Raw genomic sequence first — 14,665 nt, 5'->3', positions numbered from 1 at the left:
GGTGAATCCGTAGGATCCCAACACTGTTATGAGTATGATGAGGTCTACTGTAGTTGTAGCAATTTTTTTGATTTATACCGAAATAGCTGCTTTTATTTTGAAATGAAAGCAATCAGAAGTTTCAGAAGGTGTCTGTTGGTGCTAGGCAAAGACTCACAAACACATGTACTTGGTAGCATTATCTTGCTAGTTTGTTCTTTTTTTTTTTTTTTTTCTTTCTCCATTCATTGTGGGATTTGCTACTGCGGTTTGAATGTGGTTTATTGAAAAGTTTCTGTTTAAGAGTCATATTTTCTGACTGAGGGTTGACTGCCCCTGGCTGAATGGCGAAGTGTTTTTCTACGCCACCCAAAGATTGGATGTGAGACTCCAGTTTTACAGTTCAGTTTCTCACAGTTGCGCGCGTGCATGTGTGTGTCTCCTTATACAGATTGAGAACATTGACGCCTGCCTCAGTTTTCTGGCAGCCAAAGGAGTCAACACTCAGGGATTGTCTGCAGAAGGTAAGATGCCTCCACTTTCCACTTTTTACTTGTGGGTAGTAAATTAAACAGTTTGGAAGAGCAGCGACCATTTGACGTCCAAGTTTAAATGTTAGTCCGGCGCCCAGGTTTTAGTTTTTCCAGCACGGTTTTGAACCCAAATATCAGCTAACCTGCTAACCACTGGGGGCGCTCTGATGCCCGAAGAGAAGTCATATTGTTCTCATTCGAAGCACATTTTGGGTGGGTTGGATGAGTACAGCGTCGCCTTTTTATTCCCCATCTTTAGTTTTGTTACATAAATTGGAATGGTATGTTTTACCGAGAATGCAATCATATGGCTAGCGAGCAATTTGACAAACAGAAAAGAGACGGTCTTTGTTTGTCAGAGGTCAAAGTAATTGATTTTGGGGTGCCACAGGGTAGTTGTTTAGGTCCATTGCTTTTCCCCATTTTTACTAACGAATTACAACTGATCCCAAAGAAAGCTAAGATATCGATGTATGCATACGATTCAACAATCTACACCGTGGACAAATGTAGTCGTGTCATAAATCAGGAACCGCAGACAAGTGGTGATATGGATAACTAGCTAAACAGAACAGCTGATCCGTCTCATTGGCTAATTTCATACGGAAAGTTTCATTGACTAAATTGCCCAGGGTGAAATGAATATTCGTCTTTCAGTTCTGATGAAAAATGCTTACAGCGCAAGTTATAATGGAAGGTACCAATATTTTTTAGAAGTACTGTAATGTATAGACTAGATCAATGCTCTGCCGGCACAAAACAAACAGCGATTTTATACCAAGCCACTCTGTCTGCTGATGTTGGTTGAGGCTGCCCAGTATAAAACACTATGGTCATTTTAAACGGAGATGATGTATGCAGATTTACGTTTAGCCATCTGGCCATTTATGAACACTTTTGAATTGATTTTGTGAAATGAAATGACATCTTGCAGTATTTCAATGTGGCACATTTTTCTGTCATTTTGACCCCCCCCCCAACCAGAGATCCGTAATGGCAATCTAAAAGCCATCCTCGGCCTGTTCTTCAGCCTGTCCCGGTTCAAACAGCAGCAACAGCAGCAGTACCAGAGGCACAACCCCCAGCCTGCCCTTGCCCCTTCGGCCCAGCTTCGGAGCCCGCACCCTCCCCTGAGCCAGCAGAGCAGTGCTCCGGCTCAGCTCAGCCAGTCTACGCATGGGACTCCTGCCCCCGCAGCCCAGAAAGCAGCACAGGCCGAGATGCAGTCCAGGTGAGGCTTGAGGGTCACTGACGTCAGTGAGGTCCAAAATTCTCTTCACATAAAATCCATAGTATTGAAAGCGGGTGAATGGCTACAATTTCTCCGTCTTCATCCAAGTCCATCATGTTGTCATAACTCTCTTCCTGATCACACTTCTTGCATTTTTTAAATGTGGACCTGACCTCTCTTTCTCTCTCGCATATCTCTTTTCTTCTCCTCTAGGATTGGCTCTCAGAGTAAACTACTCAAGTTTTCCCTTGGTCAGAAAAAGACCTCTAGGTTAGCCTCCATTGCACTCTTGTGTGTCCTTGCTCAACCTCTCTTTCCTCTCCCTCACCTCCTAATCAGCCCGGTTTCGGGGAAAAGTAGCATGGTCATTGCCCCTAATTAAAAAGAAAGTCAACGCAAACCTATTTTTTTTTTCAAGAATATGTTCTATGCAAGCCCACTAGTTGAAACAGGGCAGTCTGATAAATGTTGCGTTTGTGGAATAAGTGTTAATCCACTCGTTTTTAACCATCTCCGGGGGCGGCCATTTTGTCTTCTGTCGACTGAAAATAACATCGCAACTGCTCACGACGACCAATCACGGCTCAGATTCAGAAAACAGGTCAGCCGTGATTGGTCGTTGTGAGCAGGTGTGATGTCATTTTCAGTCGACAGAAATGACAAAATGGCCGCCGCCAGAGATGGCTAAAAACGAGTGCATTTTGCTGTTTAACTTATATGCCACAAACGCAAAATTAATCGCAATGTTGTGTTTTAACCAGTGGGCCTGCTGGGAACATATTCTTGAAAAAAATATGTTTGGGTTGCCCCGGTGAGATTTTTTTCTTACTTCCTTGTCTCCGGTGAAGGGCAGTCTCTACCAGCAGCACCATCTAGAATGCATGATTGCTAGTGTTAAGCTGCTAGAAGTGAAACCTCGGGGCTACATTTTGGGACTCCTCAGTCTGTCTAGCAGCATGCCTCATTTGGCCAGCTTGCTAAATGGGCTGTGGAAGACCTTTAGATAACCCTTGAATAATTGTGCGTGTGTGTGTGCGCTTGCGGTGGCGGGCGTTGGGGGTGGTTGGGTTCGCAAGCTGCAATATAATGCAGCGTAAATAATTAACAGAGACGACTGTGTTTGGAATGCGCATCCATGGGATGTGTCATTCAAAAGCAGATTCTGGTTTGCGCATTTGAATCTGCGTGTTCGGCAGTGTTATAGAATAGTTTTGGGTTTTTTTCTCTCTTTTTTTGCATGTTGCCCATCCCTCATTGAGTTTGCCTTGCACCTGCACCCTGAACAATCGGCTCCCTCTACCGTTGCAATTACTCCATCTTCTGGTGCATATGTGGGACTACAAGACTAAGATTTTTATTTTGTTGCTCTCAATATGTGTTCTTATTTCTAGAAGAATCTTAACTACATCAAAAGCATTCTAAATTAATTCACTGCTGTGTGTATTTCAGAGAAAAAGCTTCACACTCAGGGCAACATTTTTACCAACACATTTGCAATTTGGGGGAATGATTTGATGCACTGTTGGTCATCATTGGGTTTTTTTCTGTGTTTAAATGAAATATGGCAAAAAATTGAATCAGAATTAACAATAATTATTTTACATTCTTTGTACATTGTATTTGTTTTGCAATTGCTCCATCCTGAAATAGTTAAAGTTAGATGGTTTCAGATTGCACCGTTTATGCTTAGCTTGTTTACCTCGCAAGTAGAGTCTTTGTCCAGTCAAACTGAAAGGCAGGTCGGAAATGAGAGTTTTATTATTATGTATAAACCGCTTATCAGCATCATCCTGACAGTCTCAGAATGATGTCGCCATGATGAATTATTATTTCATTAAGTCCTTGTGTGCGCTTGCTTCGATAAATTGGAAGACAAGAGTGCCACCTACCTTTTGATATAGATGTGCCAGAAACTGTGACCACACAGGTCTTGTTTATTTTTAGTGTGGAAAGAAAAGAGCGAAGCTTTTGATTAAATGCAAACAACCTACCCCAAAAAAAGAAAAAAAAACAGAACGCGTTTCCATTCGCCATAATAAAGGTACACTACGTAAAATCCTTGTTTGGTTCTGAATGAGTAGGCACATGCTTACACTGCTTTTTGCATTATTAAGACAACAGGATCCCCTGAATTTTTTATTCAAAGGATTTTAAACTCTATAGTATCTGCACAAGGCAAACATGTTTTCTTTCCATTTATTACATGTAAAAATTAAGGCAGTTAAAGTTAAAGCATTAACTATGGAGATTAATTTACATTTTATAATGCATTAAAAGAATGAATCTCAGTTAACTCAGTTTTATTTACTTCCTGGTGTAGCACACCTCTGCTCACTTTGCAGCCAAACTTTGAGGAGAGTCACTGTCGCAAAGACGGACTATTGTGCTCGATGGCTCATTGGAGAAATCCAAAATCATTTGCGCAATTTGCAAAGCCAAATTCCAATACCCTATTAGTTGGACGCCTTTGGTGTATCATTCAACAGTTGTATTTCCCAGGAAAAGTATTGTATTCAAGGATCAAAGAAAGCTATTCGAACAGCGTTTGAATCAAAATATATTTTTATTTTTTCCCCACGTTAATGCCACGATTTTACTCAAGTAAATGTCAGTTCTAAAATTTGTAAAAAATTGTAAAATTGAAAAATACGATTAATCGTGATCAATTATAGAAAATGTTGCGATTAATTAGTTTTTAAAATTTAATTGCTTGACAGCACTGGTAAAAATATAATAGAATTATCACCGTTGCTTGTCTTTATAATGATTTTGGGGTTTTGCATTGCCTGTATCACCAGGATTGACGACGATAAACAAATAATTGGATTTGCAAACTTGTTGACTCATTTCTCCAATTAACCTCATTTTTTCCGTCCTTATTCGGTCCTCAACAGACTTCCCGGCCCCTCGACGAGGGTGTCCACTGCAGGCGGTGACATCACTCCACGAGGCCCGGTCAGCAGTGCTGGGAACAGACGCAGTCAGGCCTTCAATGACAAGACCAAAGCCAGCTCACAGTTGAACAAAGGTCGGCGTCACGTACTGCGCGTCCACAAGCATTGACATGGCTCGTTTTTCGTTTGAGTCGCTCTGATTGTGTGTCATTACAGTGAGATATCAATTTAAAGTAAAATCAACCCCAAAATGCTCTTTAAAATAATATTTTCTATGCACCCCCACTAGTCTAAACACGGTTTTCTGATTAATATTGCATTTGTGGAATATGAGTTAACCAGCAAAATCGACCTGTTTTTAGCCATCTCCGGGGGCGGCCATTTTGTCACCAACCGTCGACTGAAAATGACATCACAGTTGCTCAGGTGACGACCGATCACGGCTCACCTGTTTTCTGAAGCTGAGCCCCGATTGGCCGTTACCTGAGCAACTGTGATGCCATTTTCAGTCGACAGAAAGTTACAAAATGGCCGCCCCCTGAGATAGACAAAAACGGGTGGATTTCGCTTCTTAACTCATATTCCACAAACGCAATATGAGTCATGTTTAGACTAGTGGGCCGGTATAGAACATATTCTTGTAAAGAACATTTTGGGGTTGACTTGCACTTAAAATTGTATTCAATACCTGTAATACAGTAGAATGATGTCTCGGCGTTGGGTAGCTAAAACCCAAGCATGAAATTTAAAAACATTTGCTTTTTGGTGTTATTGTGTGATTCCAAACTCCTTTGGTCTAATTGTACTTGTTCAACAGTCGACACATTGATGCTGCTGCAGTGAGTGGGCTTTTCATTACGGTACATTCTGTTGGACCCGTCTTTAAATAGGTTCTATGGCCACTCACTAGGCCAAGGCTTTATATAGACTCTGTTAGTGCTAACAGTTTAAAGTCATTACCCTGCATTAGACAGAGCTTCTGATTGTTCACATCAGCAACACAGTTCATCAAAGTGATCAAAAGTGTGTACTATGTATGTACAGGAGGTCCTCGGGTTACGCTGAGTCTCGTCCACCATTTTGTCTCCAGCCCCATAGAGTGTTTGTGCTCTGTAATTTTCTTGGTACCCACACCTTTTTCCACCCTCTTTTTCCACATCATGGCCCCACCATTATTAAGGACAAAGCCAGAATTTTAGACCACGTGAAGGGTTCAGCCCCTATGGAGGCTACGGTAATCACAAAGCAGCGTTCTGTCCGGTTAATTCCGGGTTAGCTCCGATTCACGGGGAAATTCGGGTTACGTCGCTAGCGTGGGAACGGAACTGGTTCGTAACCGGAGGACCTCCTGCGTGTGCTGTCGCGCAGGAGGTCAGGTGAAGATGGTGTGTCCGTACATATACAATATTGTGTAGTGGAATCATACAGTATATTGAGATAAAAAGTTAGTGAATGCTTTTCCTCATTCTGGTGGTCTGGTTATGAACATATGACACACGGTTTGGTGGTTTGAGGCTTTCCCAGAAAACATGTTCACGTCACCCAAAGGTTTTAATTGAGTGTGAAAAGCACTGCAGAATAGAATGGCGGTGGAAATAAGCCAAATTAAACTTTTAAGTTGTGGAAAATCCTCCATGAACTTGTGTCGGCGTTTGTGAGAGCAGCAGCTTTGATTGGCAGCACATAGGATGGTAATCACTGGTTGGACTTGCCCCCCCCCTACCTCCTCCCTCCCTTTGCTCCTCCACCTTGACATGATGCCAAGCCCCTCCCCCTTAGCATAGCAGGTCACCCCTCTCAGCCTGAGGATGTCTGGCCGTGGTTTGGCACTTTGCTGCCCATCCTCTCTCTGCTCTTCTTGGACATCTTGCAGCACTCATGAGGTTGGTTCACTTAAACTTGCAGAAAGTTCAAATTCTTACCGAAAGTTCACGGGAAACAGATGTTTTTTTGTTTTTTTTCTTTTAAGTTTGGATTGTTGGCAACAGGTTGAGTCAGTTTTACTGGTTTGTTGAAACGTTTGTGATTTATGTGTGGGGAGAGCATGAAACAAAATATATATTTAAAAAAAAAAAAAAAAAAAAAAAATGAATATAGCTGTATATTCTCCACACGTAGATGTTATGAAGTGTTGCATGTTAAGATGGCAAAGTAAACCGGCAGCTTGTATTTGGGTGTCCGTTTCAGCTCCGTGACATTGGCTCCGACACCAGAATAGAGTCACTTACCTTGCGGCGATGCGCAAGCGAAAGTGGCCGGTCTGAGTCTTCTCCACACCGCACGAACACAAAAGTGACAAAAGGGTCTTGGGCGACAAAGAGCAGCTTGTGTTGTGTTTGCGTAAGCGCACGCTGATGTGCGCCCATGCGTTTGTGCATGCGTGTGCGTGTGTCTTAATTTGTCAAGCGGTTTCCCTTGCACAATGAATAGCCGCCTTGATGGGCTGTAACATCACTGTTTGAGTTTATTCATGTGGAGAAACTCTTCAAAGTTTTTTTCCGACTTCGCACAAAGGCTGCCTGTCCCTCTCACTTTTGGGGGCACAATAACTGAGCGGTGAGAGAGGGGGAGGGCGAGCGGGAATCTGAAATCGTGACGAGTAAGCGAGCACCTGCAATCTCAAGCCTTGTTATGTCCGCCGAAAGGCAGTTGGCAAATGGAATTCATCATTTGGGGTGGCGATGGATAACTGAGTCAGTCTTAATTCATTATCATAACAGTTTGCTATGATTTAAACTTTTAGCTTGGATAATTTGGGGTTCCGGCCAGACTGTGACTCAAGCAGGGTTCATAAAGGCTTGCTTGGATGGATTTGGTGCGGAAGAGTGTGCCAGAGACACACCGAAATCCGGTTGGTAGTTTTCTTGGTATAGTGGACGCACAAGGCTTGTTGCACTATTCTTTCATTTTCACTTCCTGTATGTGTCAGGTAGGGCCGTCACTATCGAGTGTTTTTAGAATCAATGATTCCATCGATTAATCGGATACAAATTCATTTTGCTTTAAAATCACTGACTATTAACTGTTAAGGTTGAAGTTAGAGAAGCTGGACCGGTTTAAGTTCATTGCTCTAAACCATTAACTCATTTACTGCCATTGACGTATTTATTTGTCTTTTCATAGTCCGGCCATTCAATCCCAAGAATTTATTTATATATTTTTTTTAATTTTTTCAAACGTTAGAGTAAAAGAGGGTCTGAAAATGTCTGGCAGAAAAAGTTAATCCACTCGTTTTTAGCCATCTCTGGGGGCGGCCATTTTGTTACTTCTGTCGACTGAAAATGACATCACAACTGTGAGACAATCAGGACTCAGATAACGACCAATCACCTGTTTTCTGAAGATGAGCCGTGACAAAATGGCCGCCCCCTGAGATGGCAAAAGAGGGGTGGATTTTGCTGCTTAACTCACATTCCACAAACGCAATATTAATCAGAATGCCGTGTTTCAACTAGTGGGCCTGCTGGAAACATATTCTTGAAAAAAATATATATATATATATTTGAGTTGATTTCAGCTTTAATCGATTATCAAAATAATTGTCGATTAACTTGTATTGTCGATTAACTTGAGGATGGATTAATTGTTGAATTGGTGAAAAATCTTCTCCCCACCTTTTTCGTCCTTCTATATAAAGTATGTATGTTTGAATAGTACATCTAAATAGTGTGTGACCAGCATTGGTCACTAAATGACCAAAAGACTGTAGCTTACTGCCTCCGGCCGCCTCTGACATCGAAACACTGTCAGCCGACGCTGACTCGAATGCATTTATTGCTTGCGTGCAACAGCGGTCACACAATTCCAAAGCCTGCAGTTAGTCCGGCCATCAACCTCGGTACGATTTGGAGATGATACACTTTCAAGTGTTTGAAGTTGCCGTTCACAGCACGGTGAATCCTCACGGTTAACAATCGCATGCTTGAGCATGTTGACACTTGGATGAAACGACGCGGTTTTAGCACACAGAGACGCATTGCGTGAGACAAGAGGTCAGAGAAAAGTGCTTTTTGAAATGTCGTGATGTTATCGGGAGGTCGTGGGAGGATAGGCCTGCTGGACTGTGAGACATGTTTGCTGCTTTGCGCCAAACTACCCCTCCGCTGTCACTTTCAACACTTTATTTTAATTTCTAATGACTGCTCTATTTAAGATGTTGAGTTGTCATTCTTTCAGCATGTCTTGGCGTAGTGAGCCGTTTGTTTCTAGCATTTGCCCCAAAGCTGCACAGGGTCATGAGGTCACTGACGCATTCTTTGGGCATGTTGCAGACATTCTTTGTTTGTTTTTAGTTTTGGTGGGGTGGGCGGATGCTTCCTCACACTAATTTACGCTTGTAATATAAAGATGGTTTATCCAAATGCGGCAGGACAGAAACAGATTAGATTACCACGGGCCTCCCGCTGAGAGTGAACTTTCTTGCAACCAACTGTTTCATTGAATAAACAGCTTTAAAAGCAACACTGTATAACCTTAAGTTTTCATTGATTATGGCGGCGCCTTATGGACAAAAGTGGTAGTGTTTTGAGTGAAGTCAACCATATTTCCCTTGAGCGCCAGCGGCGCAGCACAGTGTACTGTCGTGAAATCCGGAGCTCTCACTCGCCTGCAATTGGACTGAATTGCATTTCTGTTTCCGGTGGCTGTTTAGGATGAACGACGATGATCTAGTGAATCGAATTGTGTCCAAATAATATAATATAACGATGTTTTGTCTTTGTAACGAATAGGGAAAGGAGGGAAGTGACATATGCCGTGAAGCAGTCGACACACCTGTAGTTTTTTTTTTTTTTTTTTTTTTTTGTGGTGCGGCAGGGTTTTTGTTTTCCTCCTCAAAGTTGCCTAGTGCCAGTAAAAGTGATACAGACCCCCTCAGGCCATAACAATGAGACCATTGCACCACTTGCAAGTCGATGTTTCATCAGAAGAGTTATGAAAATATTTTATCAAAGTCGAATACTTACGCGGTGTTGCTTTAATTTAGCGTCATCGCTACCGTCGTTTCCTTGTGTCACGTGACCCTTATCTGGAAACTTTAATCCAAATTGGTATTGACTTTTTGATTCAGTTTATGATGCAATGCGCGTTCGACCAAGCGTGTTGACCACTGGCGTGCGCTCTCTATACTTGGCTGCTTGACACTGGCTTGGGTCATGACAACAGCCATTTGACCCAATGTCCACAGCTCCTCTATGACTCCGGCTCCGAGATCAGCCCATTCATGGAGAGCGCAGACCGAGCCATTTGACCCACATCAAAGTTTCACTCATCCGAACCTGGCTTTCCAGTGCCTTTGCTCCATCATCACAGCGTGTGCTCCTCTCATTCAGCCGCTTCCAGTGGGACGCCACCGATTAGCAACCTGACCCACTTTCACTACCGCTAACTGCTAGCATGGCTAATTGGGCCGTGAACACTTCCAAATGGCTGCATTGTTTCGGGCTGCTCTCACTAAATGCTAAACAGAGGATGGGAGGGAAGCTACCGAGTGTGTGCCTATTTCCAATTAGGGCGAATAAAAGCTGTGTAAAAATAAAAAGAACAAGAGAGTCGGATGAATAGTAGATAAAGAAATAGGCCAAGTGTTTAGTGCATTGTACAAATGCTGACTTAATAGCAGCGTGTGTGAGTGCGCGTATTCACGCAAAACAAGACGTACAGCCAACTGCATACTGCACTGGAGCTGTTATGAATGATTATAGTCAACACTCCCTCCCTCTGGCTGTCCGTTGGTGTTTGAATATTCAAATGTTGCTGCCACTCGTAGCTCAGCCCTGCGCACACATAAAGACGACCTGTGCAGCCCTCGGGACACTTTCTTTCTCTCAGCCAAGAGATTGCAGCTATTTTCTTTCTACGGCAGCTCTGGGTAAGTTGAGAGGCAGCTGAGTTGAGCACCAAACCCCCCCCTATCCCCGAATGCGGATCCGTCCATACTTTCTTTCTTACATGATACATTTGCAACAGCAGTTGACTGGACTTTGGACTTTGTTTACTCTATAGACACTGCTCATGTCAAAGTTTTCCATTCTTCCTGAAGTCTTTAATCTCCTTACGACTTTTTCAAACGATCGGGCGAGAACAGAAGGGAGCACTGAGAGATGCTGAACAAAAGCAGTCCATATAAGTGCAAGCCTAGTAAGGGCAGCAACGCTGCTCTTCGACTCAGCCTGCTTGGCCGGACTTTAAAGCACTTGAGACTGCTCCTCGTTGTTGTTTTTTTTTTTTAAACAGTCTGTGATGGGATTCTGTCATTGTTAGTGTAAAGGGGGTTTTAACAGTTTTGGTGGCTTGCTCAAAGGGAAATAATGGCATATTTGGCAGCACCAGCTCAGGGCACCTCCAAGCCATATAAGGATAGTATGAGTGGGGGTGAAATAAAACTGTCATTCGGCATCTGGTTTTGTCTCCTGAGAATCCCATCCACACTTACTCTTCCAATGTGAGTCCTGCACAGCTCCACCTGTCTATATTTATGAATGACATGTTTTTTTTGTTTTTTTTTTGGCAGATTCCTCGGAGGGAATGGCCTCACAGCCTTCGGTGACGACAAATGAGAATGTGGCGTTGCCTTCGGTGACTGTCAGCTCCTCCGCCAGCATCCCCGCCACCTCCGCCCTGATTCTGCCCACCTCTTCGGCTTCCTCAACCGCCATTCCCCACCCCGGCAGCAACAGCAAGCCCTGGAGGAGCAAGTCCATGAGCTCCAAGCACGCCTCCCAAGCTCCCTCCTCCGCCATGCAGTCAACAAAGCAGGAGAAGGAGACCTCCTGTAAGGCTACTTTGGCATCGGAAGCGCCTCCTAAAGTTGTCACGCAAAAGTCAATGCTAGAGAAGCTTAAGCTCTTTAATAGCAGGGGAGGCTCTAAATCCTCCTCCTCGTCCAATGGACTAAGTGCCCAGAGTGACAATGCCGCGCCCGGCATGCAGGTGGAGAGAGCAGAGACCGGCTCAAACACCGACCCCCTTGAGGAAGATGACGGCAACCTCCGGCCGGGAATGAACGGGGCCACTAATGGAGCCGCTCCCTCAGCAGGTACTAATGTCGCCACTACTGCCAGCAGCCCCAAACTTGCCTTGAGAGGCATTGCCCAGCGCACTTTCAGCAGGGCTCTGACTGCCAAAAAGAGCTCCGCCAAAGGCCCCGAAAAAGACAAGGAGCGGGGGAAGGAGAAGGAGAAAGGGAAGGAAGTCGGGAAACGTCTCTCCATGCAGGACAGGACGGAACTCAGGGGAGAGGAGCCGAAGGAGGAAACGGCACCTGTTGGTGGAGACGTGGACGGCTCAAACAAAAAGACCTCAAAAATCGCCAGCTTCATTCCCAAAGGGAGTAAAGTTGCCAAAAAGGAGAGCTCCGCCTCTGCACACAGCGGAATACCAAAGCCAGGAGGCAAAATCCCGGGAATTGGGGGGAAAGCCTCCTCAGTGGGGACTAAAGAGGCCGGGGAGAGACCACGAAGCATGAGGCTAGGCGCCGGTCCGGCCATGCACCGAGGTCAGTCGGAAAAGGACAGCAAAAGCGCTACCTCCAACCTGCACGCTCCAGAAGGGAAGACTGGCTCTACCCCTGTGCCAGGAGGAAGCAACACACAGAGCACGGCCAGCAACACAGTCAGCGTGCAGCTACCTCAGACCCAACAGCACCACAGCCACCCCAATATGGCCACCGTGGCACCGTTCATGTACAGGTGAGTCTCATTTTGCGCGCTGCTAACTCTGCCGCACGTGGCGTAAATATGGACATTGGCGGGCTAGGCTAGTTTGGGTATTTGAAATAAAACACGTGTTGAAAATGGCGGTTTGCGCCGTAGTGGGTGGCGCATATATTGCGTTCACTCAAAATATTTGTTGGTTTGAACAAGTCATTTTTGAATGAGACAACAAAACTTGAGCCCCGTTGTATTCTCTGCTCCCCGCCACCAAAAATTCTTACTGCAAATGTGTTGACGAAAACTAACGAAAAAACTGAAACTAAAATTGAAAAAATGTTTTCGTTAAACATTACAAAAAAACACGATAATGCAAAAAAAAAAAAAAAAAAAAAAAAAAGAACTGAAACTACATTTTACATTTCTAAACTAACTGAAATTAACCATTATATCGAAAATTTCCTTTGTTGTCATCTTTGGCAATTAATTCAATACATGGATCGTTTGGGGTTGATTTTAAATGTGCCTTTAAATGTATTTATTTTGGTGTTAATCTGAAGAAGGACGTTCGAAAGGTTGTCTGGGAGTTGTAGTCCTGTTAGTGTGTGTCATACGGAAGCGACGTCATCGCGCAGCGGCCATGATCTAAAAGCAATACCTCATGACGCCTTTCAACAACATTCAAGTTAATTATTAAACAGGATAAATGTCTACCGCAGTGATTCTCAACCAGTGTGCTGCTGGGAACACATTCTTGAAAAAATATATATTTGGGTTGATTTCCGCTTTAATCAGAATTAGACGAGAACAGCGCTGCTGGGGAAAGTCAAAGGTCTGATGCATCTTTCAGAGATCCACTTGACTGGCATTTGGGGCTAAGCTACTCATATCGGTCACAAGACGGGAAACACGGCAGATTTAATTCTTAATCGGGTTTATCCCCTCTTTACTGAAAATGCCGGGGTCGCCAATTCACAGTAATTCACAATGGTGGATTTTGCGCATTTGATTCCATATGTTCCTGAAGATCTCAAACTGACGGCGAGGGAGTTTTGAGCAGCTCAGGTGGGGATGTTACCTTCAACAAGAACAACCAACCCTCCATCGAGGACCTTTCAGGTTGGTGAGCACTTTCACCGCAGCCGTTTGGTTTTGCAATGTGCTGAGCTTGTCATCCGCAGGTGAAGACCCAGAGACAAGGCGGTTGCGGACTGTTAAAAACATTGCGGACCTGCGCCAGAACTTGGAGGAGACCATGTCCAGCCTGCGAGGGACTCAGGTCACACATAGGTACGCGACTGCTAGTTACGCTAGCTACGCGACAAATCCAAGGCTTTTATTAAATTGTATTTGACTAGAGGTTGTCTTTCCTTTCATGTAGCTTTTTGTGTTGAGCGCATAGCGGTGTTTTACTGAAACAAAACGTGCTAGCAGGGTTGGAGCATGTTATGTCGAAGCTAATGTCTGGTGATACAAGTTAGCTCCTTTTAGCTAACAGCTATGAGTTGTTGATCTACTGAGTTTGCTGGTGACAATTACAAAAACAAAACATTTGAACAATTATACCCTTGAGCATTTTGTGCTGGATATTTCCCCCGAACAAGACATGGTTGATGGTTTTTATGTTAATAGTGACTAAGCTACTTGAATAATAACAGCTCATATATGTGTAAGCATGTTAAATGGTAAACAGGCTGACCGGTTTGAGGGAGTGACTGATTGACTTTGTGGTCAACAGACTGTGTCTGTTTTGGTTTACAGGTATTAGCTTTTCTTGTCTGTTCTCTTCGGGCTTCTTCTGAGGGAACCTTTGACTTTGATCGCCGGGCATGTCTTTCATGCTGTCTTTGATTCAAGGTTTAGCTCTAATCTCGTTTTCTGCCACAGACTCTCGACCTCTGCTCTGGCCTCACATCTCTGTGTTGATGCAGCTGTCCAGATCTAGTTGAGTGCTGGTTTGGTTTCCAGTGTTTTTGTAGAATTTAAAAACTTCAACGACTTAGCTCGGACATGATTCTGAGCCTCGGAACAGTTGTATTGTTATAGGAGCTGATGCAGCAATTTAAGCACGATTCTGGCAAAAGAATGACTCGCTGTGGCGACCCCTACGGGCACAAGCTGAAAGGACACGAAGCAGTGGTTGTATCTCAATAAATTTGAATATTGTGGAAAACCTCCTTTGTTTCAGGTGTTTAATAGTATTTCTACAGCGGATCCTTGAATACTCACGACTCTGCATCATTCACAGACTGTTTTTTTTTTCAATATTTTTTTTCTTTGATTAGTTTTTGTTGTCTATACATATATACAATGTATATATATATATATATATATATATATATATATATATATATATATATAGTATATACATATATAGTA

The 14,665-nt window shown here is 43.6% G+C and overlaps 1 protein-coding gene across 7 annotated transcripts in view; it reads left to right on the top strand.

The window, feature by feature from the left end:
- Window positions 1-14,665, top strand: part of nav2a (neuron navigator 2a) — a 160,393-nt gene that overhangs the window by 100,104 nt on the left and 45,624 nt on the right. For 5 of the 7 annotated variants that reach the window (XM_086026738.1, XM_086026737.1, XM_086026735.1 and 2 more), the window contains 7 exons: window positions 431-503; window positions 1,497-1,743; window positions 1,957-2,013; window positions 4,638-4,771; window positions 11,149-12,325; window positions 13,314-13,405; window positions 13,468-13,576. In XM_086026738.1, the coding sequence (XP_085882864.1) occupies window positions 431-503; window positions 1,497-1,743; window positions 1,957-2,013; window positions 4,638-4,771; window positions 11,149-12,325; window positions 13,314-13,405; window positions 13,468-13,576 (1,889 nt within the window). Of the gene's footprint in view, window positions 1-430; window positions 504-1,496; window positions 1,744-1,956; window positions 2,014-4,637; window positions 4,772-6,455; window positions 6,521-11,148; window positions 12,326-13,313; window positions 13,406-13,467; window positions 13,577-14,665 lie in introns of those variants that run through there. The other 2 variants (XM_086026736.1, XM_086026740.1) reach the window with 2 other exon arrangements.

The sequence above is a fragment of the Filicampus tigris genome, chromosome 3 (genome assembly GCF_054856515.1).
Source record: "Filicampus tigris isolate MCC_2025a chromosome 3, RoL_Ftig_1.0, whole genome shotgun sequence".
In the NCBI taxonomy this organism is placed as follows: domain Eukaryota; kingdom Metazoa; phylum Chordata; class Actinopteri; order Syngnathiformes; family Syngnathidae; genus Filicampus; species Filicampus tigris.
This window is presented reverse-complemented; position numbering and strand designations above follow the sequence as displayed.